The following is a 27534-nucleotide window of genomic DNA, read 5'->3' as shown; positions in this document are numbered from 1 at the left end:
ATAGTTGGTTAATACAGCACATTACAAATATATCAAATTAGCATGTGATTCTATAATTGATTAATTTTGAAGGTTGAGTTTCTGTTGATTTAGTATCCAACTCCTTATTTTCACATAGTAACAGTTTGTCATCCGTATCAATAAAAAATAATATTTATAGGAACTTTGCAGCACTTTTTAATTATGTCTTAGATTATACAAATGGGCTTGTTGTTCTCATAACTGTGGCAGAACTTAGAATTAATAGCTTGCATTGTCAACTAGAATAAATAAACTTGACAACACAATGAAGGAGGTTTATTAATTCATGGCCAATGAGGTACTAGAAGTTAGGGGGAAAACTCAAAGATTAGGCCTTTCCACATTATTTCTGTTGCTTTCTGTTCCCTGTCCCCAGTGGGGCCCACATTTTTCAATTCCTTGCTTGTGAACATTGCAGCAGCTGTAGAGACAACATTGATATGAATATTCTGACAATGCTTTAAAATGGGTAACAACTTGGAATTGATGTCCTCTTTGAATGGGGCGCCAGGACTGCCTCTAAGGTTTACTCACACCACTGTTTCTCCTGTGAGGAGCGAGCTTGGCCAGATCATATCTAGCATGTTCTGATACTTTTGTAATAAGTCTCTAATTAGCAAAATAAATCAAACTTCATGCAACTCTGGCCTCCCACACACATTTGGATGTTTTGAAAAAAGTGGCACATGGCTTCACAAATGGTACATTGCCAATATGCCTTATTTCTCATTGTATTTCTTGCAGGAATCTGGCCTACATACATTGAAAATTAAACCCTAATCTGTTGATTTGAATGCACAATGTTACTGGATATTACATAATGTTAAAAATACATTGCCCAACCTTTCCAATTTGTCTTGCTGTGTTGTTAGGAAACATTACCCAATTATTAATTTAACAGCATAATAAATATAGGCTGCATTTAGTGCCATTCTTCTTCTTTATCTCTTTTTGCTTCATTCTTATTTTTTGTTATCATTAAACATGTCTTTCTGGGACAATTAGAAAAAAAAGTAACAGAAAGGGAACAGAGCATTACATTTATATCCCGTACACAGGACTAAAAATGCCATTTTAAAAAATGTCTTACAGCATAAAGATTTAGGAGCACACACAATATTATTTTATAGTAAATCATAAAAGTGTTTGTTAACATTACTACTGTCCTCTTCCGCATTCTATAGACTTGTTACGAGGTGAGCTGGTTTTTCATCAGAAGGTGTTCCATCTTTACACAGTGGAACTATGAATCCATCACTACTTCCCCGTCCTAGTTGATAGTATGTATGAAGTTGATGTATGATATTTTGGGCACCCAAATTTGGCATGCTTTTATAGTATAACTCTTCAGAATCCCTAGATTTGACTGGCGATGAATCCGTTTGAGTACTAGTTGTAATGCTTCCTGTAGCAGCTATGCCCGTAAGAGTTGGCATGCTGGTGTAGAGAAAATCTTTGTTAGGTGATTGCATCACTTCGATGTGCTCATTTGTTAACAAAGGGAAAACATTTTCACTGTTTTCTGGTGGAATCTTTCTCCTAGCAAAGTGAAGAGCCTGCTGACTATTTGTAGGGAAGGCCCGTGAACGCAGCAATGGAGCATCAGATTCCTCATTAATCAGTTCTAAACCAAGAATTGCATCATTACTTAAAGATGTTGCATCGTTAAGGACTGTATCATTCTCTTTCAGATTGTTAATGTTATTTATCAGCTTGTTTACTAGATTTCTACTTTGTTCACTTGAGCGTTCATGATTATTCAAATAAGAAGGTATACAGTTAGAAGTGAGCTCCTTCAAAATCTTTTTTTCTAAGGCAGATTCTTTGTGGTTAAAGCCACGGTCGATTATTTTTACACAGTCCCTAAAATATTCCCGTCTTACAATGTTATAGCTGTTCACATGGTTACCATTCAGTGGTAGAGTATCCATCACACTTGTATCTCTGGCATTGTTCAGGATTCCCTCTGGAAAACATTGCAATAAAAAAGAAAACTTGTTAAAACATTGTATGACATTATTGCATTTAATTCCATTGCTTTTGGCCCAAGCTTGCCAACTGTCTATAAATTCCTAGACATTTTAAAAATGATGTGTCAATTAATTTTTTGGGGAAGCGAAAGTGTTTTTGTTTGTGGATTATCATCAGTTTACAAATCACAATAAATGTTGTTGATGTGTTCATATCAGTATTCTGATCAATATGCCCGCAGTAATTAGAATCTTTATCATTCATTACAAAAAGAAAACTCTTCCCTTTAGGGGCTACTGTAACATCCATACTTTATTTTTAAATAATAATTAATCTATAGATTAATTCTTCCTATTTATTTGTAAATATTTTGAAGCAATAAGGTCCAGAACTTATTTTGGCACCTGACCATACAAGGAAGAGTTAACATTATTATACTTTCCAACCTAACTAATGATAAAGTAGATTGAAGAGAGTTAAACACAGTTAAGCTAAGGCTCCACCTAGCAGGCCGCAGCAAAAATGCAATACGGGAATAACCGCGGCAGCAACACTGCGGTTTTTCTCGCAGCACTTTTCACAGAAATTTTCAGAGGTTTCCTCTGCGGAGGATGGGATTCTCCCTTAAACACAGCTAGGTCTGGTGTTGGCCACTGCCTAATAGATGGCAAATGTTTTTTGGGTACATTTTCCATTTCCCAATTCTGAACCTAGTCTTCATCTGGTCATGAGCAGAGATGAGCGAATCGATTCTGCAGAATTGGAATTTGATCCGAATGTCAGGAAATCTTCAATTCACTACGAATCCGTATTTCTTCATAGTTCTATGCATCAAATTGCATTTTTTAATAAAATGGACGCTGTACATGTTAGGACATGGGGCAGGCAACTCTGGGAACGCAGGATCACCCACAATGCCAAGCATGCATCTAATCAACAGCCAGCTGCCCCTGTGATGTCACAGCCCTATAAAAAACAGTGGCCATTTTAGGTACCGTCATTTCACATCGCTCTTAATACAGGGACAGACATCAGCAGGAGCTTGTCCAAATATAGGAAACAATTTTCATTCAGCTCACCATATGTATGGCCATGTATATAAATGATGAGATATCGGGCAGCACGAACATCAGGTGAACTCAACCTGCAAATCCTGTACTCATGTTGATACAATTTCAGCGCCCCAACAGGATCTTCTATTAAATAATCTCCACGGTAGAGATGTAAAATATAACTTTTATTCCATAAGATTAAAAAAGTTACATAGTAACTGTTAAAGTGAAACAAGTCTGACTTCTTTCACTTGAACAGTTACTTGAACAGTTACTATGTAACTTTTTTTAATCTTATGGAATAAAAGTTATATTTTATATATCTACCGTGGAGATTATTTAACAGAAGATCCTGTCGGGGCGCTGAAATTTTATCGACATGAGTATCAGCAGGAGCTAGGGACAGTGATAGAAAACAGATAGAAGTTCAGGGAATGAGGACTGCAAGTGAAAGTAGTGTATTCGTAGGAAATCAAAGAAGAATTTGGGGTGGTTGCTGTATCATTAACAGAATCTTAATACACATTGCAATGCTCACTGTCGTTATACTACTGCTCATTACTCATACCTGCATAGCTCCCAACCATCCCGAATTCCGTGGGACAGTCATGATTTCAGACTGCTGTCCCATGGTCCCGGACAGCTTACCGCATGTCCTGCTATGTGAAGTGAAGTGTTTTGCCTGTTAAACCTTCCTCCGATCACCACCTGCACTTATGCTAGATAAAGGCTAACTAATATATTCAGAAGGACATGTCTGACATCAGAGGGCCACGTGACTGGGTAGGCATGTCTTTGTATCCCATGCAGTTCAAGAAGATGGAGAGATGTGGAGTGTAAGGTACTATGGAAGGGGGGATGTGAGGAGCAGGGTGAACTGTGTGTGTGGAAGAGATGTGTGGTGCAGAGTGGATTGTGTGCGTGGGAGTGAAGTTGGGTGCAGGATGGACTGTGTGCGTGGGAGAAATGTGGGGTGCAGGGTGGACTGTGTGCGTGGGAGAAGTCTGGGTTGCAGGGTGGACTGTGTATGTGGGAGAGATGTGCGGTGCAGGGTGGATTGTGTGTGTGGGAGTGAAGTTGGGTGCAGGGTGGACTTTGGGCGTGGGAAAGATGTGGAGTGCAGGGTTGACTGTGTGCTTGGGAGAGATCTGGGGTGCAGGGTGGACTGTTTATGTGGGAAAGATGTGGGGTGCAGGGTGGACTATGTGTGTGGGAGAGATGTGGGGTGCAGGCTGGACTGTGTATGTGGGAGAGATTTGGAGTGCGGGGTGGACTGTGTGGGAGAGATGTGGGGTGCAGGCTGGACAGTGTGGGGGCAAAGATATGGGGTGCAGGGTTGACAGTGTGGGAGGAAAGATGTGAGGTGCAGAGTGGACAGTGTGGGAAAATATGTGGGGTGCAGGGTGGACTGTATGGGGGAAAGATGTGGAGTGCAGGGTGGACTGTGTGGGGGAAAGATGTAGGGGCAGGGTGGACTGTGAGTGTGGGAGAAATGTGGGGTGCATGGTGGACTGTGTGTGTAGGCTGGACTGTGTGGGGGGAAAGATGTGGGGTGCAGAGTGGACTGGGGGGGAGAGATGTGAGGTGCAGTATGTACTGTGTGGGGGGAGATGTGGGGTGCAGGATGTACCCAACAAGAAATGAACGGGAATGGGCGGAGTGAATTATGAAGTGAGTGAGGCTAAATTTACCATGGCCCGCCCACATTTTGTCCCTCTTTCTGTCATTCAAAAGTTGGGAGGTATGTACCTGTGTGTTCAAGGTGGAACCCAACAAGCCTCTTACAGTACAGTACAACAAAAAACTGTGAAATATCATCCACTACTACTATCTGCACTCATCCGTTCTCACACCTTTTTAAAGACATTTATTAGAGGGGAAAGCAATTAGGGGCTTATTAGCCATTATATTCAATTCAAGTATACAATTACAGACCATTTCTCCATACAGAGAAAAATCAATATTCCTTAGCCACCAATCTTCACAGTTACCTATGATTCTCACACTTATTTTAAAGGTGTTTATTAATGGGGAAATACATCAGTCACTCTGCCACTGGGAGACTGTATGGCCTACTCATGCTGCTGTCACCTCCACACTCTGCCACCGGGTCACTGTCTGGCCTCCTCTTGCTGCTGCCACCTCCCCACTCTGCCACTTGGTCACTGTATGGATTCCAAATGCTGCTTCAACCTCCACACTCTGCCACAGGGTTACTAGATGGCCTTCTAAGGCTGCTGCAACCTCCATACTCTACCATTGGGTCACTGTCTGGCCTGCTCATGCTGTACCTGCCTCCAAACTCTGCCACTGTATCACTATATGACCTCTTAAGGCTTCTGCCACTGTGTCACTGTATGGCCTCATAAGGTTGTGGCAATCTCTACACTCTGCCACTGGGTTACGGTATGGTTCCCTCACACTGCTGCCACCTCCTCACTCCGCCACTGGGTCGCTGTATGGCCTCATAAGGCTACTGCAATCTCTACACTCTGCCAATGGGTGAGTGTATGGCCTCCTCATGATGCTGTCACCTCCACACTCTGCCACTGGTTATGACCTCCTCTTGCTGCTGCCACCTCCGCACTCTGCCACTTGGTCACTGTATGGCCTTCTAACACTGCTGCAACCTCCACAATCTGCCACATGGTTACTAGATGGCCTCCTAAGGCTGCTGCAACCTCCACACTCTGCCACTGGGTCACTGTGTGGCCTCCTTATGCTGTACCTGCCTCCACACTCTGCCACTACGTCACTCTATGGCCTCTTAAGGCTTCTGTAACCTCCACACTTTATGGCCTCCCAAGGCTGCTGCCACATCCTAACTCTGCCACTGGGTGGCTGTATGGCCTCCTCACACTGCTGCCATTTTGTCACTGTATGGCCTCCATAAGGCCTTGCCACTCTGTGGCCTCCTCATGCTGCTGCTAACTGAACACTATGTCACTATGATGCCCTCTCCACTCAGGGGGGCTCTACTTGTATAAGCATATACTAGAACAGGTTCTGTAGACATCTTTGTGGAATCAGCAAATGACGGTGTCAAAGGAGTGGGCTCTTTCATGCTACAGTAGGATCTTGAACCTCTGCAAGGTTGTTTATACCTGGCACTAACATCAACATGTAAGGCTGAGTACACACGAGATATTTGGTCAGTTGTGGCCCCAACTGGCCAAATAAGTGAGGTGTGCAGCAGTTCTAAGAGCAAAGCCTGTCATGTGCATGTCATACTAACTTATTGTATTGTTTGACTACCACAGCAAACTCCCCATGTGTGTTACTGCAAAGCACAGTGTTCTACACTACTATACAGGGTCTCTGCAGCCAGGAAATAGCTGTTTTTTTTTTTAACTCTATTGGCTGCAAATTAATCCAATCTTTTTGGGAAATCTGGAGAAGTGGACGAATCTTCCAAGACTTCACTCATTTCTAGTCGTGAGTATGTGACGCTATCCAAATAATCTATGTATGCTTCATATAGTATGCCATTTGTTTTTTTTTTGCATTAAAAGATAGTATGCCATTTTTATTGGAAGTAATGTCACAAAGGAATAATTTCCATTAGATAAAAGCTAGATTGAATTATAAGATCTGATATGATAAAATGAACGGATTACTGTGGGGTCGCTCTGAAGACTTGTACAAATGGCATAGGGTATTGTATTATTATCTTTCTGCAGTTGGACTTTTCCCTTCACCCAAAGGGTACTGTTTTGGATCAAAATTCAATTCTATCACAACACTAAATACAGTCAGTGATAATAAAATCAGAAAATTCCCATAGATCCATGTCTGTTTCAATTTAACAGATACAAACCCTTACATAGTTACATAATACAGTTGAAAAAAGACATTTCCATCAAGTTCAGCCAAGGGATGCGAAAAAGCATGACTGAGTGTATGAATGAAGGAAGTAAGCATTCTATATACAGTATGTCTCCTATATATGTCCCCTATATTCTATATATGTCCAGGTGGATATCTATCCACGTCCTCGCCCACGTCCCCTGCTGCTACTGACGAGGGGCACTGCTGGCAGCCCCTCTCCAGTACCTGGACTGTGGACTGGATACCCAGCTGGATATCACAAGATACAAATGAGCTTTATTAGCATTACCAAAGAATAAAACATTTGGTGTTGCCAAAGCAGAAAAGGGGATTGGGGGTTGGGGGTGGTGGAGGGGGATGGGTGTGGCTTGGGGTTTGAGTGTCCTTAGGGTCTCGTCGTTCTTGTTTGGGGCATGGGGGTATCGGTGAGTATGGGATAAACAGGTGATGGGGGGGCACTTAGTGGTGTTCGGGTGGTGGGTTTAATAGTCTCTGGGTGGTTGGGGGTTTGGTAGTCCGTGCGTCTCATCTTCCTCTTGTTTGGTGACAGCTGGACACGTATTGGGCAGCGATCTCCACAGTGGCCTCTTCTTCTCCCAGTAGGATGTAGAGTTTGCTCTTCTCGTCTGCAGATGTGAAGTCTGGGATGTGGGCAGAGAGTCTTTGGTAGGAGACAGCCCTCACAGCTGAGTATTTGGTGCAGTGTAGCAGGAAGTGGGTCTTGTCTTCTAGGGCCCCTTGGTCGCAGTGCTGGCACAGTCTGTTCTCCCGTGGCTTTTACGTATGCCTGTGCCGCCTCGTTTCAATCTCTAGGTTGTGGGCGCTCAGTCTGTACTGGCTCAGGGTCTGTCTGTGTTTGGGGTGATGTCCACGTCCTCGCCCATGTCCCCTGCTGTTACCAACGAGGGACACTGCTGGCAGCCCCTCTCCAGTACCTGGACTGTGGACTGGATACCCAGCTGGATATCCACGTCCTCGCCCATGTCCCCTGCTACTACCCTGCTGCATGATTGACAGGTTCACTGTATGTATAAAAAAAAGCTGTTTTTTCCTGCCTAGACAAGGTTAAAAACAGTGTATTGCCCTGAGACCAAGCTCTCCCTATCACTCCAAAACGAAAATGAGACGAAGATGGCCGACACTGTTCTTATGAATCAGAGGTCACAATGTTTTCGGCAGCCAATGGGTTTTTACAATTTTTTTCAATGCCTACGTTGTCATAGTTCCTGTCCCACCTTCCCTGCACAGTTATTGGTGCAAAAAATGTGCCAGAGAAGGTGGGAGGGGATACGATTTTTTACTGCGTTTGTCGTGTGTTATTTGATTGGAATCAAATATATCGAACAGCCTGATATTCGATCGAATACCAATTAGATCGAACACCGTTCGCTCATCTCTAATCTAGACACATCTCAGCCACACCAACTATATCAATGTGTTCCTCCTTAACCAGAGCTTTAAGCTCCCCCAGTTTGTTTGCTAGGCTTCTGGAATCTGTGAATATACACTTAAATTACCCAAGTTCACATATTCATTTCTAGAAATGTGAATTCTTGACTTTTTATGTTCTAATCCCTACACCACAATGTATTTCTCCATATCCACTATAGCCTGTTTTCTCTATCTGGACTATCACTGTAATGTCTGCCTACCCCTTTTCCCCCTTGTTCCTAGTTTAAGGTGAATGAAGGTGAATGGGAAAAGGACAGCATACTTCCAACAGGCCTGAGGGGTCAGACAAGGCTGTAGCCTGAGCCCAACGCTCTTCAACATCTATATCAATGAACTGGCTACAGCCCTGGAGGCCTCACCAACCCCAGGCCTCACCCTGAACAATCGAGAGGTGAAGTTCCTGCTATACGCCGACGACCTCCTACTCCTGGCCCCCACCGAGAAAGACCTCCAAGAAAGCCTGTCAGTGCTGGAAAAATTCAGCACCACATGGGCCCTACCCATCAACCAGAAGAAGACCAAAGTCATGGTATTTCAGAAGAAGGGCCACAATAAAGCCTCCACCACCCCACAATTCACACTGAACGGCTCCACACTGGAGAAAACCAACAGCTACACCTACCTGGGGCTGGAGCTCAGCCAATCAGGAAGCTTCAAAGCAGCAATAGAAACCCTAAAAGCAAAAGCCTGCAGAACCTTCTACGCCATCAGAAGACAACTGTACCACCTCAAACCACCGGTGAGGGTCTGGATGAAGATATTTGACGCGGTCATCTCCCCGATCCTTCTCTATGGCAGTGAGGTTTGGGGCCCAGCCACTTACCCAAACCAGTCAAAGTGGGAATCCAGCCTAACAGAGAACTTCCACCTGGAGTTCTGCAAATACCTGCTCCATGTCCATCGCAACACCACCAACATGGCCTGCAGGGCAGAGCTAGGCAGACTCCCCCTATGGCTCACCATACAGAAGAGGGCGCTAGCTTTCCAGGCACACATCCAGGGGAGCAAGCCCGACTTCTACCACCACCAAGCATGGCTAAGCCACCTGAGCAAACCAGACACTCACCAACCAAACAACAGCCAACCACCAAACCAAAAACACCAACAGACGATAACCAAGGTCGAAATAAAGGTGACCACAGAGGCAAACAGAGAGCGGTACATTGAAGAATGGAGAAAAGAAATAAATAACTCCAAGAAACTCACCGTGTACCAATCCCTACAAAGGGACTACACCATGGCCACCTACCTGGAGAGAATACACCACCCCAAACACAGACAGACCCTGAGCCGGTACAGACTGAGCGCCCACAACCTAGAGATAGAGACGGGGCGATACAGGCAGATGTATAAGCCATGGGAGAACAGACTGTGCCAGCACTGTGACCAGGGGGCCCTAGAAGACGAGACCCACTTCCTGCTACACTGCACCAAATACTCAGCTGTGAGGGCCATCTACTACCAAAGACTCTCTGCCCACATCCCAGACTTCATATCTGCAGACGAGAAGAGGAAACTCTACATCCTACTGGGAGAAGAAGAGGCCACTGTGGAGATTGCTGCCCAATACGTGTCCAGCTGTCACCAAATAAGAGGAAGATGAGACTCCACGGACTGTTATATTTTTATATAACAAAACACCCGCCCCACCCCACCCCACCTCCCCATATAGCAGTCACCAACGAAGAGGAAGATGAGACTCCACGGACTGTTATACCCCAAACCAACCGCCCCGCCCCACCCCACCTCCCCATATAACGGTCACCAACGAAGAGGAAGATGAGACTCCATGGACTGTTATACCCCAAACCACCCACCCCACCCCCACCACTCACCCACCCGAATCCAACCCCCCCCCCCCCCCCCCACACACACACACACTTTATTAGCTTTGGCAATGCCAAATATCTATTCGGATGTGCCAATAAAGCTTTTTTTTTATTTGATTTGATTTGATTTGAAGTGTTCTGCCAACCCTGCTAGAATACTCTCTCCTCCCAGCACAGCAGGGCCGCTTCCATTCAGGTGCAATCTGTGTCAGTTATCTGTGTCAGTCCTATGCTCTAGGAACCAAATGGAAACCAGAAATGAATGGAAGCGGCCGGCACGCGGGGGGTTAAGCGACCGGCCACTGGCAAAGCGTACGTGCCAGGTGCTTCCATTCATTTCTATGGGAGCGTGTTGTTTGGATTGGCTGATCCAAACAGTGTTCGCTTATCTCTACTCACCATGCAATTAATTCCCTAAACTCCAGATGCCTTTCTTGTGTAGCACATGGTACAGACAGCATCCCAGAGAACACAACCTTGGAGGTCCTTCCCTTTAGCCAAGTTCTTTAAAACTATTCTTATATCTACCATGTATTCTGTCATCAGTAATTTCTCAACTCGTTGCACCACATTCCAAACCCTGACACCAGGAAGACAGCAAACCACGAATCACCTGTAACCACTAACTGCCTTGGCCTATGTGCACTACTGTTCCCTTGACTACTTGACTGTCCTTGACTGTCCTTTTGACTGTTAGGGAGACCAGTATCTGATAAGGTTGCCAGTTCTGACACGGACATCTTCACATGATTGTCCAATTTGGCAATCTTGTCTCTTTTATCAGAAACAGGAGTGGTCTTCCTTTTCTTGGCTCCCCATCCACCCTTTCTATCTGTTCCCAATTCCTTGTTTGGTCTTCCTGATGCTCCTCTCCAACCTCTAATTCTAACCATTAGCTACTTGCTCGGTGAGCAACATTCTCCGCTCAAAATTGTTAAATTGTTAAAGTCATTTTTAACGAATCTCATCCTTGCATAGCCTTTAGAAAGGCTATTCCACACCTACCTTTTGTATGTAAATTGCCTCAGTAGTGTTTGAATAAGTCCGTTTTTATTCATATGCTAATTAGGTTCTCGGTGTACAGGAAGTTGTCATCCAGTTGTCTCTCCATGCTGTGTGCTGTGTATGAGAGCAGGGAGGAGGAGTCAGCAGCAGTCTGAGCTGTATATACGGAAGACAGTACACGAAGAGACTTCCGGGGTGCACCGAGAACCTAATTAGCATATGAATAAAAACAGACTTATTCAAAATCTACTGAGGCATTTTACATACAAAAGGTAGGTGTGGAAAAATGCACCAAAAAACACGAAGCGACCCTAAGGCAGATCCTTAGCAGCTTCTGGGAGGGCTGAGCAAGAGTCAATTGATGTTACCCTTGAGAGATGGTACAGGGGAAAAGGGTGGGAAACTTCTAACTCATTGCCACGAGTTGTACACTGCTGTGTTAGGGGGTTCTTGGTTAAAACATGTTTGGCAGTTTTCTGGGTAAGCTAATAAGGAGGTTAGAGGCAGGCCTACAGAGGATTCCTCCACCAGCACATACAACTTAGATGAGAGACGGGTACCAATCCATGGCTCTGGAGACTTGAGAGTAGGCTTCAAGGTCAAGACGGCCTATGCAGCCAGATTTCTTGGATAGAGTTAAAGTTTGGTAAGTCCATCTAGGATGGGAGCCTTGCCAGACGTATTTAGAGAAGGGCTTCTTAATGGAGACAAAAAGGGATGTAGGAAGCGGTATAGGGAGAGTCTGGAAAAGATATAAGACTTTTGGAAGGAGTCAAACAATTTGATCTGCCTAGCCATAAAATGTACTGAATCTACCATGAAGCTATAAGGATCTCAATTTGGGTCTCAATTCCAATGGTTTGCAGAGGGAGTTAAGATATTTAATAGAGTTGATGCGAAGTGGAAAAGGGAATACCCTGTCCAGGGTACCCTTTAGTTTTAGTGGGCAGGATATACACAATGCTTCAGATTTGGACGCATTCATTTTAAAGATAGATAGAACCAAAATTATTTATTGATGTAGCTATGTGTGGGAGAGCAACCAAGGGGTTGGTGATAATAAGAAGGAACGCAGCAGCTTTATGGTTGGTATTACAAATTTTGATTCCTTCTGATCTTTTCTCAGGTTCTGAATCAAAGTATTGATAGTTTAAATAGCAGGGGAAATAGGGGGCATCACTGCCTGGTACCATTTCTAATTTTTTTAAAAAATGCCCCTTTTTGCAATAAGTTGAGAATAGAGACATATTACCTTGTGTATGTGTCAGGATTTGAACCCATGTCCTGGTGTTTTGCTCTGTGTCTCCTTGTCTGCTGAGCTATTCAGCTGGTTGAATAGCTGTCTGCTGGACTATTGTGTTGAACCTATTCCTGAGACTCATCATCCGTTTTTACTGAATAGAACCTGCCCTGAGTTAACCCTGATTGGACTGCCTCTATATATATATATATATATATATATATATATATATATATATATATATATATAAATATATATATATATATATATATATGACTCTCCCTCCTTTTGTTGATATTGTGTTCAGTTAACCGAATACAGGCTTGTACGCCCTGGAGACCTCCTTGCTGGAGATCTTCTTCAGTTCCTTGGAACTTCACCTGCTGGCTGCAAGCTCACTGTAGCTTTACTACAGCTCCTGAAATACTACAGACTTCTAGCTGGTCTTTACTTATCTGCTCTTGGACTACTACCTCAGCCCCCTGTGGGCTATCCACGTGCTGTCTCCAGCCTCCTCTGCATTACCCGACTACGGGACTCCTGCTCCCACTAGTACTAGTACTAGTATGAATGCTGCAGGAAGTCCAAATAGCTCAAGGGTCAATCATATATGTTCAGTGTCAAAGGCCTTTTCTCGCATGAAGAGTAGTATAAGAGCCGGACAGACTGGATCAGGTGTAGAATGTGTAAGGTGTTATGTTTTCCTTCTCGTCCTGGTACAAAGGCTCAGGTACAAGGTACAAAGGTTCAGGGCTGATCACCTCTGGGAGGAGGGTTTTTAATTTATTTGAAAATAGTTTGGCATACATTTTAACATCTACGTTGAGAAGTGAGATTTTGTCAGATCTTTTCCCTCTTTATGTATTATGGAAATGTGCACTTCTAGTGATTTTTTGGAGGGGAACGCCGCAAGTGTTGTCTAAGGAATTGCATAATAATATTATTACGCTTATTTTTATAGTGCCGTCATACTCCGCAACGCTTTACAGACATTGACAGTTACTGTCCCATATAGGGCTCACAATATATATTCCCTATCAGTATGTATTTGGAGTGTGGGAGGAAACCGGAGGAAACCCACGCAAACACGGGGAGAACATAAAAACTCCTTGCAGATGTTGTCCTTGGAGGGATTTGAACCCAGGACTCCAGCGCTGCAAGGCTGCTGTGCTAACCACCGAGCCACCTTACTGTCCCATGCCGCATACGTGTATGAATTGAGGGAGAAGAACAGAGCAAAACTGTTTATAGAATGAGGCCAGAAGACCATCTGGACCAGATTTCCCTAGGGGTGTGTTGTAGAAAGCTGTCTGTTATTCCTTTATGGTGAAAAGCTCAGTAAGCGTGTCCTGCTAGTGGGTATGAAGGGTTGGCAGAGTAAACGATTAGAGAAGCTTCTAGATCTGCAATGATCATGCGGCTCAGTGTTTTTGAGGCAATTCCCAGATTTGGAAGTGTTCCACAGAATTTTGCTCCGATATCAGAATATATAGTTCTAGGAACTTTTTTTTTTTTTGCTAAGTAAACCATCAATTCGCCGCCACATATGTAGTGTTTATACCTACCAGAGAGATATGCTTCGGCCAGTTTCAGATTTAAGCAAGTTTTCAGCTGTTCTCTCTATTAAGTCCAAGAGAACCCCCGGTGCTGGCAATCTCTTATGTTGGCATTGCAGCCTAGCAGTCTGGGAGAGTAGAACAGCAGATTCTTTTACTTACTCTTTTTTTTTATGAAAATAGCCTAGGTTGATGAAAATACCTCTAATTATTGATTTGTGTTTCTCCCAAACTATACTAGGCTGGCTATCAGAATTGTTGTTTTTTAAAAAATAGTGAACACGAGCCTGTTCCATTCTCTGTTTTGTTTCATTTGAGCAAAGCAGTGTTTCATTGACTCTCCAATTATAGTGAGTTTCTCCAGATGTAATGCAATCGGGACATGATCAGATATGGTGACGTTTCCTATAAAGTGTGTTGAGGAAAATGCTAAGTGGCGTTGTGAAATTATAGGGATTGGAGTAAAAAGAGTAGGTTTTGGCAGTGAAAGGGAGTAGAGAAGTTTTGACAGTCTACTGAAGGCTGAGGAGCTCAAGGAAGATGTGCCCGTAGAAGAATTCAGCAGTGGTTGTAAAACAACATTAAAGCCACCACCTAGTATGTTAAAAAAGAACACATCTCCACAGAAATTACAGTTTTACAGAATGATAATCTACTGGAAATTATTTGGGTAGTAATTCAAGGGAAAAACAATGATAAGGACATCATACTAGGCGTTTATTACAGACCACCAGGACAGACAGAAGACATGGATGAGATTTTTTCACAGCAAATGACCACGCTCTCAAAGAAACATGAAATAGTGATCATGGGAGACTTCAATTACCCTGACATTCATTGGGAAACCCATACAGCCAAGAGTAAAGGCTCCATCAAATTTTTATCCTCTCTAGCAGACAACTTCATTGCCCAGCTAGTAGAAGAAAACACGAGAGGAACATCCATTTTAGACCTAGTCCTAACCAACAAAGAGCACATGGTTAAGGGACTACGGGTAGCAGGGACACTGGGATTCAGCGATCATGCTATACTTGAGTTTGGGGTTGCAAGAAGAAGAAGACCTGAGAAGACACAGACTTCAAGGCTCGACTTTAGCAGGGCAGACTTCAAGAGCCTGAAGGCAAGGGTTAGCAGAATTCCATGGTGCAAAATTCTTAAGCACAAAAACGCACATGAAGGATGGGAAATCTTCCGTAGGGAAATCATTAAAGCACAGGAACTAACAATATCTAGAAGGAAGAAAAATGGGAAGCACCTAAAAATATCAGGATGGATGACCAAAAAATTACATAACCTGCTAAAAAGGAAAAAGGAAACATACAAAAAGTGGAAGATGGGAACTATACCTAAGGAAGAGTACACAGCAGTCTGCAGACTCTGCAAGACAAGCATCAAAGGAGCTAAGGCTGAACACGAATTGAAGCTTGCAAAAGAGGCAAAGAGTAAGGTAAAAGGATTTTGGGGATATGTTAAAAGCAAAAGAAAAGTGAAGGAGACCATTGGAGTCCTGAAGAATGACAAAGGAGAAACAGTTAACATGGTGGAACAGCAGCAGGAGCTACTAAATTCATATTTTGTATCCGTCTTCTCCCAAGAAACTAATGGAAATATCGACATTAATGGTGATGGAGATGAGGGGAAGGAGGACTCCAAGCTGACTATAAGCGAAGGTCTGGTAAGAGAGCACTTAGCCAAGTTACAGGAAACCAAGTCCCCAGGACCAGATGATTTACACCCTAGAGTCCTGAAAGAGATAGCAGAGGAAATAACAGAACCCCTTGCTATAATCTTTGGTAAGTCATGGGAAACAGGAGTGGTCCCTTTAGATTGGAAAAGGGCAAATGTTGTCCCCATCTACAAAAAGGGGAAAAGGGACGATCCAGGAAATTACAGGCCGGTAAGTCTGACCTCGATAGCAGGAAAAATCTTTGAGCAAATTGTCAAGGAACATTTACTTCGGTACCTGGATGGGAAGGCATTAATTAACCAGAGCCAGCACGGCTTTATGACCAATAAATCTTGTCAGACTAACCTGATTTCCTTCTACAACAAAATCACTGAATGGTTGGACCAAGGGAATGCCGTGGACATAGTATATCTTGACTTCAGTAAGGCATTTGATAAAGTATCACATAACCTTCTTATTGAAAAAATGATTAAGTATGGCTTTGACAAAAAAATCAGTTAGGTGGATTCACAACTGGCTTAATGATCGGGCACAACGAGTAATACTAAATGGCTACACATCGAACTGGAAGAAAGTCAAAAGCGGGGTGCCGCAGGGGTCTGTTCTGGGCCCAGTACTTTTTAATATCTTTATAAATGATCTGGACGATGGAATTATTGGGGAACTCATAAAATTTGCAGATGATACGAAGATAGGAGGAATAGCCAACACTAGAGAGGAGAGAGAGTGTATTCAAAAGGACTTAGACACACTGGAACAATGGGCTGAGGCGAACAAAATGGTATTTAACAGGGACAAATGCAAAGTTCTACATCTGGGTAACAGAAATGTAAAAAACATATATAGTATGGGAGGAATAGAACTAAGTGATAGCATAGGGGAAAAGGACTTGGGCATAATAGTAGATCACAAATTCAACATGAGCCAACAGTGCGGTGCTGCTGCAAAAAAGGCTAATAACATTCTGGGATGTATTAAGACAAGCATTGAATCTAGATCAAGAGAGGTCATTATTCCGCTGTACTCTTCCCTGGTCAGACCACACCTGGAATACTGTGTACAGTTCTGGGCGCCTCAATTCAAGAAAGACATCGATATATTGGAGCAAGTCCAGAGAAGAGCAACCAAAATGGTGGAAGGTCTGCAAACCATGTCCTATGAGGAGCGGCTAAAAGAACTGGAATTGTTTAGTTTGCAGAAGAGAAGGCTGAGGGGAGATTTAATAGCAGTCTACAAATATCTGAAAGGTAGTCACAGTGCAGAGGGATCTACCCTATTCTCATTAGCACAAGGAAGTACAAGAAGCAATGGGATGAAACTAAAGGGAAAGAGATACAGATTAGACATTAGGAAAAACTTTCTGACAGTGAGGGTAGTGAGATAGGCTGCCACGGGAGGTGGTGGGCGCTCCATCAATGGAAATCTTCAAGCGGAATCTGGATAAACATATAGCTGGGATGATTTAGGAAAACCTGCACTCGCAGGGGGTTGGACCCGATGGCCCTTGAGGTCCCTTCCAACTCTACCATAAAAAAATAAAATAAAATAGTATTATCAGACCATCAGTAAAGATGGAAAGTTTTTCTAGTGTGTTTAGGCCTAGGTATAAAAATTGCTAATCATGCTCAGCTAAACAGCCTTAAGGGGCCATTCACATGCAGGAAAATGGTGAGGAATTTGGTGTGGCATTTCAGCGCTGAAAAAAAAAAGCTTCCCATTGACTTCAATGGGTTCCTTTTTCTGCTAGCATGAAGTCCTCTTGCAGACAACTTGAGGCTACAGATCTCATGAAGTCTTTACAAGATGGTGTTGGGAGGATTGGGAAGACTAAGAAGGACTGGGTAGACTGCTAGCTATCTACCAGACTCTGCAGATTATTGTGGTAAGGTTACCGCTCTGGTCTGGAGTAGTGGCCAAAAGGTCAGAGATAATAATGGCAGTTCGCCTTCGGTCACAGATAGGAAGCCTTAAAACAGGAAAAACTCACAGCCCACTTACAATACGTCCAAGCTTGCTCATAATTCATTCCAATCAATCGGAATAAGCTCTGCACAGATTTGAGAACCCCTTCGGCTGGAGCAAAGATGCATATCCAGAAGCAAGGAAAATCCAGCAAAACATGAGATACGAAAACTTAACTTTTAATTAAATCAGCAGGGAAAAGTTAAAAATACATGAAAAGGGGAGAAAAATTGAGGAGAAACCCGACCCTGTCCATATGAAGTGCCTGGCTGACGAGTTTCGGAGTGTCCTCCTTACTCATAGCCTGGCAAAGTGCAAGATCTTGTTCCCTTTTAAATAATAATTAATTATACATACACATGTTCTTGAACCTCAGGTTAACAGATTAACCCAATGTTTAACGAAGACTTTTATAAATAAGAAACAATGAACAAATGATAAACAACTGACACAAAATAAAACATGAAACAAAATAGAGTGAATTCCAAAAGGAACAATTGACAATGAAACAAACAATGAACAATACAATCTGCATATGAATAAAGATTGAACAACATATAAAAAATACTGACAAACCACGATATATATATATATATATATATACACATATATATATATATATATATATATATATATATATAAAAAAAAAATATAACGAATATAAAGATATAGGCATTATTCATTAAAAGCTCAATGATATGAGGAACTTGCTTGTGAAAAAATAAAACATTCTGTGGAAAATTGTTATTCCGTAATTATTCCATACTGGGCCGTTGCCCTAAATAAATATCAAATATCATAAATACAAATTCATTCATTGTTGTTATCTCATAGATTGTAAGCTCTTGCGAGCAGGGCCCTCAGTCCCATTGTGTGAATTGACTTTCTTTGTGCCTGTATTTGAACCCTACAAATTGTACAGCGCTGGGGAATATGTTGGCGCTATATAAATAAAATTTATTATTATTATATTATTAAAAGTCTTCTTTAAACATCGGGTTAATCTGTTAACCTGAGGTTCAGGAACATGTGTATAATTAATTACTATTTAAAAGGGAACAAGATCTTGCACTTTCCCAGCCTATGAGTAAGGAGGACACTGCGAAAGGCATCAGCCAGGCGCTTCATATGGACATGGGGGTTTTTCTCCTCAGTTTTTCTCTCCTTTTCATGTATTTTTAACTTTTCCATGATGACTTAATTAAAATGTGACATTTTATCGGTTCTTACGTTTTGCAGGATTTTCCTTGTTTCTGGATAGGAAGCCTTAGGCTCATGTAATGATGGCGTTCCATAGTGTTAATAGGTTTAAAATTATTTTACTGGATCTAACACAAGCTGCTAACAGAAAAGAAACTTTCTATTCTTTATGTGCAATCACAAAAACTGCCCATCAAATCAAACTCAACACTGTCAACGCCACTTTTTAACTTCACTTAGTGAAGCAAGACCCACATTTGTCTGCTTCAGTGTGATGATGCAACTTGCTGTGCTGATTATCCTGTCTGAAAATAAAGCAGTCAGTTCATATCAATGGTGCAATCTGCTGACCCATGATATTTGCTGGAGATAGGGCCCAGTCCAAGTACAACCAATTCTGTTTCTTATGTGTTTAAATTTGGACAGGAGATGAAAAATCTGTTCTGTTATGTTCAGCAAACTATATTGACTGCTACTGGTGCTGCCTCTTCTATATGTTGTAGCAGTATTGCTGACAAAGGTGATAGAGCAGGGAGCTGAGAGGGACCTGTAGGTCAGACATGCTGATGGTAGGCATCTGATAGGTGAAAGCTACACATATGTCAATCTGGGATAGCCCTTCGCATGGTGATTCATGACTGACAGGTAAGAAACTTGGAAGAACAAGTGAATGTTCTGATGACCTTAAACATTGTCTAGTGTTTAGCAGCCATGTTAGACAATGTTGTACTTAAATTACATATGGGGCGTGACCTCTATATACATTCATATTCAGACACCATATAATAATATTTGACCCCAAATTGATATTGTTTTATTAAAATAAACATTTGCACCATTTTTATACATGTCATTTAGTGATCATTGTAAATACTTTGTGGTGATATTGAATATGTCATTATGTATGTCACTAATGAAATAGAAGAGCCTCAAATTCCTGGACCATTTTGATATTTCGTTTATGTGTTGTTTGAATTTCTGTATATCTGAGATGACTCATTATGGCTGAATCATCCTGACTCATGAAATTGTGTGAAAAAGGCGCCCTGCTGACTTCAAGGAGTAGCTATCCACAAAAAAAGATAAAGATAAGCCAAGTGGACATGTCTTATATTACTATGCCTTTTTCAGTGTGATAAGATTTTTCCTAAATAAAACACCTATGGCATAGTTCACATCTGCGTTCGGTATACCGAACGCATTAAAAATCAGATAGCTTAGAAACCACATGGACCCAATAGACTATAATGGGGTCTGTGTATTTGCTGTGCAGTGTCCGCACCACTCATGCAGAGAGAAAAGTATTGCAAGCAGTATAACAGTTATAACAGTCCCCCTATGTAACAATCCCCGTTATATATAATGGTCCCCCATAATACTAGCCCACTTATATTTAACAGCCCACCTATATGCTGTATAATAGTCTCCACCTTATACTAGCCTCGCTTATATATAATAATTCCTCTCTTAAAATAGTGTCCCACATATAATACTTCTTCCATTATAAATACTAGCCCCCTTATATTTAATAGTTCCCCCACTATAAATGTTTGCCCCCTTATGCAAATATGCAAATCTGTTTTCCAAGATTTAAATAGGAAAACAGTGCCTCTGTTTGCTGCCCTCTACGAGTACCCCCCTTATACATCATGCCCAACTTTTTCAACAAGCCTTTAATGCTATGATGCGGGGTTTAGCCAAATCAGTGTAGGGAAAACAGATTTGCATATTTTTTCCCATAATCCCCCAATGGAGTGAAAAAGGCTTTTGTAAGACTCCATATGCCTATGCAGGTGATCTCTCCTTAAGGAGTGATGATATCCCCAGAACCCCCTTAACAGGTAATCCCTATCCCTTACCATAAAACAATAAATACTGTACTCACCTTCCCGTGCTCCCACAATAAGCAGAGTAGTCACAGACTCTCCCTGTAGTAGTGGCATCATGGTGTGCATCACGACAACCCGAGCGACATCAACGGTCTTCTATGGCAGAGCAGGGATTTTTCAGTTCCCTGTTCTGTGACAGAATTAAACAGTATTGACGTGCAAAGCACAGCACACACATACAGCTCAGGAGCTCCCAGGATCCAGAGCATCAGGGTGAAAGTCTGATCTCCAAATCTCCAGGGCCCCCTTGGGTACGGGGGCCCTGGGCGATTTCCTACATTGCCCTGATCGTAGCTTCCTGCCGTTGATTAGGCCCAGGTGAATTGCATCTGTGGCAAGATCAGGCAAGACTTTTTCAGCATCATGCTGCAATCTTTGCCCTCCCATTGAATATTTGAACATCCCTAAATTAGTTTAAAACATAGTGTAGAACACTCTATCTGGCTAATTTCTAGCTATTTAAGGCAAATGCAGCCAAAGTGAAAGTGTATGTATGTCTATGCAAAAACAAATGGTAAACAAATGGATAAAAACTCTGACTTTAACCATACACCGTGCTGACATTTAATTTTACACATTTTAACATGGTACAAATGTTGCCTTTTTGGGGGGGAATAGTTGCTGTATGCAGCAATGCTGAATTGTCAGTTTGCTGCTCAGACTGATGTTTCAGCATGTGCAACACTCCCACTTAATGTGCACTTCACCTTCCAAACAAGCAGTGTAGTGGGTAAATCAGGGGCACACCAACAATGAGATGGCATGAGGCTGTTGCCTCAGATGGTGCTTTCTGTGAAAACCTAGGGGGGCAGCATTTTGACAATTTCTTTAACTAAACTAAAATAGGTCGCTTTAAAAAAAACAAAAAAGAAAAACGCTGAGTGGGACCTGTCCTGGACTGGTTTAAAAGTGTAGACATGGGAGGAAAGAGGTTGGCTAGTAGGGAGCTTGGGCCGGCTATATGGAGACAGTGTTGCACTCACTCATTGCCATCGGCACCACTCCCGTGGCACAAACAAACTTCTGCCTAGGCTGCTTAGTTTCCACCTCATATATGATGAACTACATCCACCCACACTGTGCAGGTGGTGGTAATTCTAATCCCCCTTTTATGAATTCTTATGAATTTTATCCTAACCAATAAAAGTCTACATCTACTACTGTGTCCAAGGGTGAGCGATACCAGGCCTTTTTTTATCTGCAGTATAGTTCTACACTGATTCCACTGCCACTCCAGCCAGTCGGTCAACCAGGGTGTGCTGCCACCTCTTCTACATTACAGGAGTCAATCATTATACCACTTTGAACTTTCACTGGTGGATATCTTCAGACATAGTCTGTTTTGGTATTTTCAGACTCAAGTAGAGCGCATTAGCCTGAAGTTTTTTCTTATCTGTTTTTATGAATTCTGAATATATACATGTTGCTTGGTGGATGGATGAACCCACACCCCATCATTTTGATGGAAGTGCCAAAGATAGCCAAAGTACAGTACTCAGCTGTCTGTGGTACTCCTATTAAACAGAATGATAAAGTGGGCTGGTCCATCCACCAAGTGATACATCTATAACTTATATATAAGTTTGCAGTGAGGAAAAAAAACAAAACAATTCTCATCTTCAGTGGGGGCCTCAACAGGCAAACCCCCTATCAATTAGTTATTTATCCTCTATCCATAGGCACTCAAAAATTGGTCTCTAACACAAGACCACCACAAAATGGCCAATGGACATGCGCAGTTGGCTGTTCTGTCGGCCATTTTGTGGTGGACTCCTGTAAGAAGAGGAGCAGAATGGCCGATGGAGCAGAAGAAAGGCGGCACTGGAATGGATGACAATGCCCCCTGTACTTTCTAAGCACAATGAAGAATGAAGAATAATTGAAAAATGGCAGCGCGGACCTTCAAGATAAAAGTAAGAGATGAATATTCTTTATATGGCTATTTGTACATGCTCTTAGTTTAAGATGTGGTTTTTAATGATAGAATCCCTTTAATGTATTTGGGTGGAATGACAATGTCTGAAAAGCAAATCATTTCACATTTTGAAAATTGCAATTTTTTTCCAAATTATATAGTACAGTGGTAGTTGCCTGTACTTGCCTTCCTGTCTGGTACTCATACATTATTAACAATATGGTTTAAATTTACTTTTATTTAAAAAAACATTTGTGACTCAGACACAGACTGAAATATATCAACAGTGTAGAAAGACAATTATTGGTGACATTGTATAAATGAATGAAGTATTGAATATATAAATTTATCAGCACCGTTATTATTGAAGAATATTTGTGAATGCTGAAAATTGGTGGTTCACTAACTAATGGAAGAATGGAAAAGTGGTGACAGCAATTACTGTCAGCAATAGCTACCTAACAGACTTGCTGACACTGACCTATATTTTTTTCTAAAATCTCTCTATTTACTTTCTTTCTCAACTACATTTCCTGGAACTTCCAAGCTTCATCTACTATTTCCGTAAAATAATATTTTGTGTCATTGCTTTTAATCCCCTGTTTCAAAACTAATTTCAGATTGAGCTCTGTTTTTCCTTCCTGAACCTTATTTTAATACACTACCTCTAGGGGTGAGAGTGATGACAAAATGCAAAAGTGAACAAAGCAAGAGCGAAAAAGAATAAGAGAAGAGTTGGACTTATTGCCTATCATTTCTACCTGTCGTCTGATCCATTTGCACAACTGCAGGAAAAATTGATTTACAGTCAGTGTTGCTTCATAACTGAGCAGGCTGATTTCGCAGTGATGTCATTGACTTGGAGTTACATTGTGTTGTTTAAAGAGGACCTTTCATGGTTTGGGGCACAGGCAGTTCTATATACTGCTGGAAAGCTAACAGTGTGCTGAATTCAGTGCACTGTTGGCTTTCCCAATCTGAGCCCCGGGTAAAGCGCTATCGGTGCCTGTACCGTAGCTCTTCACATTCAGAAGGGCGTTTCTGACACTCTGTCAGGATCGTCCTTCTGTACAAGCAGCACCAATAGTGCTGTGCTCTGAGACTGGGGAGGAACGCCTCCTCCCCTCCTGATAATAGTTGTCTATGGACTAGTACTGTGAGCAGGGGAGGGGGCGTTCCTCCCCGCTCACACAGTACATCGCTATAGGCGCCGCTTGAACAGAAGGACGTTCCTGAAAGAGTGTCAGGAACACCCTTCTGACTGTGCAGAGCTACGGTACCGGCACCAATAGCTCTTCACTCCGGGGCACAGATAGGGAAAGCCGACAGTGCGCTGAAGTAAGTGCACTATTGGCTTTCCAGCAGTATATAGAACTGCCTGTGCCCCAAACCATGAAAGGTCCTCTTTAAGTGTACCCTTTATTTTTTAGCAGTGTATAATTTATGGCAAAGTTTGAACTACTGCACAGTGACAGTGTAGTAGGGAGGGGACAGAACATTCTGGAGGAGTGAGCCCACCAGAGAAAATTATGTAAACCTGTCATAATGGAATTTTATGGAAATCTCTCTCTTTTAAAAGAGAGCTTGTGATCATAAGACCAAATCTTTTTACACTTTTTGTATAGTATTTGCATTTTTTGCATGATATAGGGATTTGACAAACAGAACTCACATGCACAGATTTGAACGAGCCAAATATGTTACATACAAATTATAGATTATGCAGACATACATATTATTCTCATATGTACAAATTACACATATAGGTATAGTACTCTAATTGATTTGTTGCAATGGCAGCATCCTCAATTCTGTTCCCTCCTATATATTCCACGATCATTGAAAAGTAGAAGCATTTAAGAAAAACAGCAACTAAGTGCTGAGACACATAGTTCATAAAGCCCTATGCACAAGAGGTCATTCAGAAATCATAGACATCTATAATGCTAGAGACTTCTGCCGCCTTACAGCTCTACTATCCCCGTACTGTATAAAATATGGACAGTAGAGCCACAAGGAGTTGGGAAGTCCTAGCATTATAGATCACAATGGCACAAGCAGAGGCATATCTAGGGGATCAGCATAGGAAGGAAGGAGGAGGGGGGGGAGTGCATCCAGGATGGCCCCCACCTTAGGTATATCGATATTATCACTATATGGTGACTGTATGGTGGTAGATATCAGCTCTGCACAGGGTTTTACAGATCATTTTGGTGAGTACAGTGTAGCAGCATTTTGAGACTTACAGGTGACATCTCTGACTGTAATCGATCTCTTCTCTTCCCCCTGGACTGCCATGATCACTTCTTCCAGCTGTGACTTGTCTCTGTAAAGTTTGCAACACAGACATCTTCGACTCTTCACTTTTCCAGGCACCTGACCCACATTGTCCTCACCTACACAGTCTCCATCCTTCTGCTACCCCAATCATAAAATACATGATATAACCCCCCCATAATAAATAATACTCCCAAGTGTATCTTAAAACAATAATAATGTCCATGTGTACCCCCTTTAATTAGTGTCCCTTATTAATAAAGCCCCATGTGTTTTCTAATTAACCCCTTTCCACCGGTGACATTTTTTGATTTTCGTTTTTGACTCCCCACTATTCGAACTCCATAACTTTTTTTTATTTTTCCAGCCATATGAGGTGTTAATGTCTGCAGGACAAATTGCTCTTCATGATGTCACCATTAATTATTTTGTACAATGTACTGGGAATCTGGGAAAAAATTCAAAATGGAATTGAAGAAAAACTGCATTTATGCGACATTCTTACAGGCTTCTTTTTACGGTGCTCACTCTGTTTTGGTATGATTCTGGGGATACCAAATTTATATAGTTTTATTTACATTTCAACCTTTTTTTGCGAGTCTAGTTGTACTTTTCAGCTATACCATTTTGGGGAATGTCTATAGCTTTAATCGCTTTTTATTAAAATTACTATTACGTGAAATGTTAGGAAAGGGTTAAAAGATTTTCTAGGCCATCAATAAAAAAATCAGTGGGGTTCTAAATCCCAAGACCCTCATCTGTTTGAAGGTACCATGGAACTTGTGTAAGTGCCATGACCTCTTCATTTCATAGTGTATCCACAGCCTCGTCCCATACAAGTATATGTAGCAAGATGGTAATTAAATCACACAATATCTAGAAATAGACAAACATTAATGAATACAACATCTTAAGTTCATAAAGCCCCCTTACATAAATTACCCCTTATATAAATGACCCGCTATCATCATGGTTCCCTCTTATAAAAATAATTAAAAGTGTACTAAAAAATGAAAAATTAAAAGTAATCCTCACTAGAGATGAGCGAACACTAAAATGTTCGAGGTTCGAAATTCGATTCAAACAGCCGCTTAATGTTCGTGTGTTCGAACGGGTTTCGAACCCCATTATAGTCTATGGGGAACAGATACTCGTTAAGGGGGAAACCCAAATCCGTGTCTGGAGGGTCACCAAGTCCACTATGACAACCCAGGAAATGATGCCAACACCTCTGGAATGACACTGGGACAGCAGGGGAAGCATGTCTGGGGGCATCTAACATACCAAAGACCCTCTATTACCCCAACATCACAGCCTAACAACTACACACTTTACACACTCAATACCACCTCTCTGACAGTAGGAAAACACCTTGAAACATGTGTATTTGGCACTTGCAGTGAGGAGAGCTTGTCACCAGCAGTGAATTTGGCCCTTGTAGTAAGTTGAGGTTGGCACCAACATTTGTTTTGAAAATCAGGGTGGATTGAGCCTCTAACCAGCAGAGTTTGGGCAAATTCATGGTGGAGGGAGCCTCTAAAAACCCCAGTTTGGACCAATTCATGGTGGAGGGAGCCTCTAAAAACCCCAGTTTGGACCAATTCATGGTGGAGGGAGCCTCTAAAAACCCCAGTTTGGACCAATTCATGATGGAGGGAGCCTCTAAACAGCCCAGTTTGGGCAAATTCATGGTGGAGGGAGCCTCTAAAAACCCCCAGTTTGGACCAATTCATGGTGGAGGGAGCCTCTAAAAACCCCAGTTTGGACCAATTCATGGTGGAGGGAGCCTCTAAACAGCCCAGTTTGGGCAAATTCATGGTGGAGGGAGCCTCTAAACAGCCCAGTTTGGGCAAATTCATGGTGGAGGGAGCCTCTAAAAACCCCAGTTTGGACCAATTCATGGTGGAGGGAGCCTCTAAAAACCCCAGTTTGGACCAATTCATGGTGGAGGGAGCCTCTAAAACCCCCAGTTTGGACCAATTCATGATGGAGGGAGCCTCTAAACAGCCCAGTTTGGGCAAATTCATGGTGGAGGGAGCCTCTAAAAAACCCCAGTTTGGACCAATTCATGGTGGAGGGAGCCTCTAAAAACCCCAGTTTGGACCAATTCATGGTGGAGGGAGCCTCTAAACAGCTCAGTTTGGGCAAATTCATGGTGGAGGGAGCCTCTAAACAGCCCAGTTTGGGCAAATTCATGGTGGAGGGAGCCTCTAAAAACCCCAGTTTGGACCAATTCATGGTGGAGGGAGCCTCTAAAAACCCCAGTTTGGACCAATTCATGGTGGAGGGAGTCTCTAAACAGCCCAGGTTGGACCAATTCATGGTGGAGGGAGCCTCTAAAAACCCCAGTTTGGACCAATTCATGGTGGAGGGAGCCTCTAAACAGCCCAGTTTGGGCAAATTCATGGTGGAGGGAGCCTCTAAAAACCCCCAGTTTGGACCAATTCATGGTGGAGGGAGCCTCTAAAAACCCCAGTTTGGACCAATTCATGGTGGAGGGAGCCTCTAAACAGCCCAGTTTGGGCAAATTCATGATGGAGGGAGCCTCTAAACAGCCCAGTTTGGGCAAATTCATGGTGGAGGGAGCCTCTAAAAACCCCAGTTTGGACCAATTCATGGTGGAGGGAGCCTCTAAAAACCCCAGTTTGGA

General features: G+C 42.4%; 1 protein-coding gene across 1 annotated transcript in view; it reads right to left on the bottom strand.

Annotated features, from left to right (window-relative positions):
- Positions 1 to 592: 592 nt before the first annotated feature.
- Positions 593 to 27534, bottom strand: part of ADGRL3 (adhesion G protein-coupled receptor L3) — an 877296-nt gene continuing 850354 nt past the window's right edge. The window contains exon 25 of the mRNA XM_075282777.1: positions 593 to 1987. Coding sequence (XP_075138878.1) covers positions 1200 to 1987 — 788 coding nt within the window. The 3' untranslated portion in view covers positions 593 to 1199. The remainder of the gene's footprint in view (positions 1988 to 27534) is intronic.

This window comes from Leptodactylus fuscus, chromosome 1 (genome assembly GCF_031893055.1).
Source record: "Leptodactylus fuscus isolate aLepFus1 chromosome 1, aLepFus1.hap2, whole genome shotgun sequence".
Taxonomy (NCBI): Eukaryota; Metazoa; Chordata; class Amphibia; order Anura; family Leptodactylidae; genus Leptodactylus; species Leptodactylus fuscus.
Note: the sequence above shows the minus strand (reverse complement) of the source record. Positions and strands in the feature narration are given on the sequence as shown.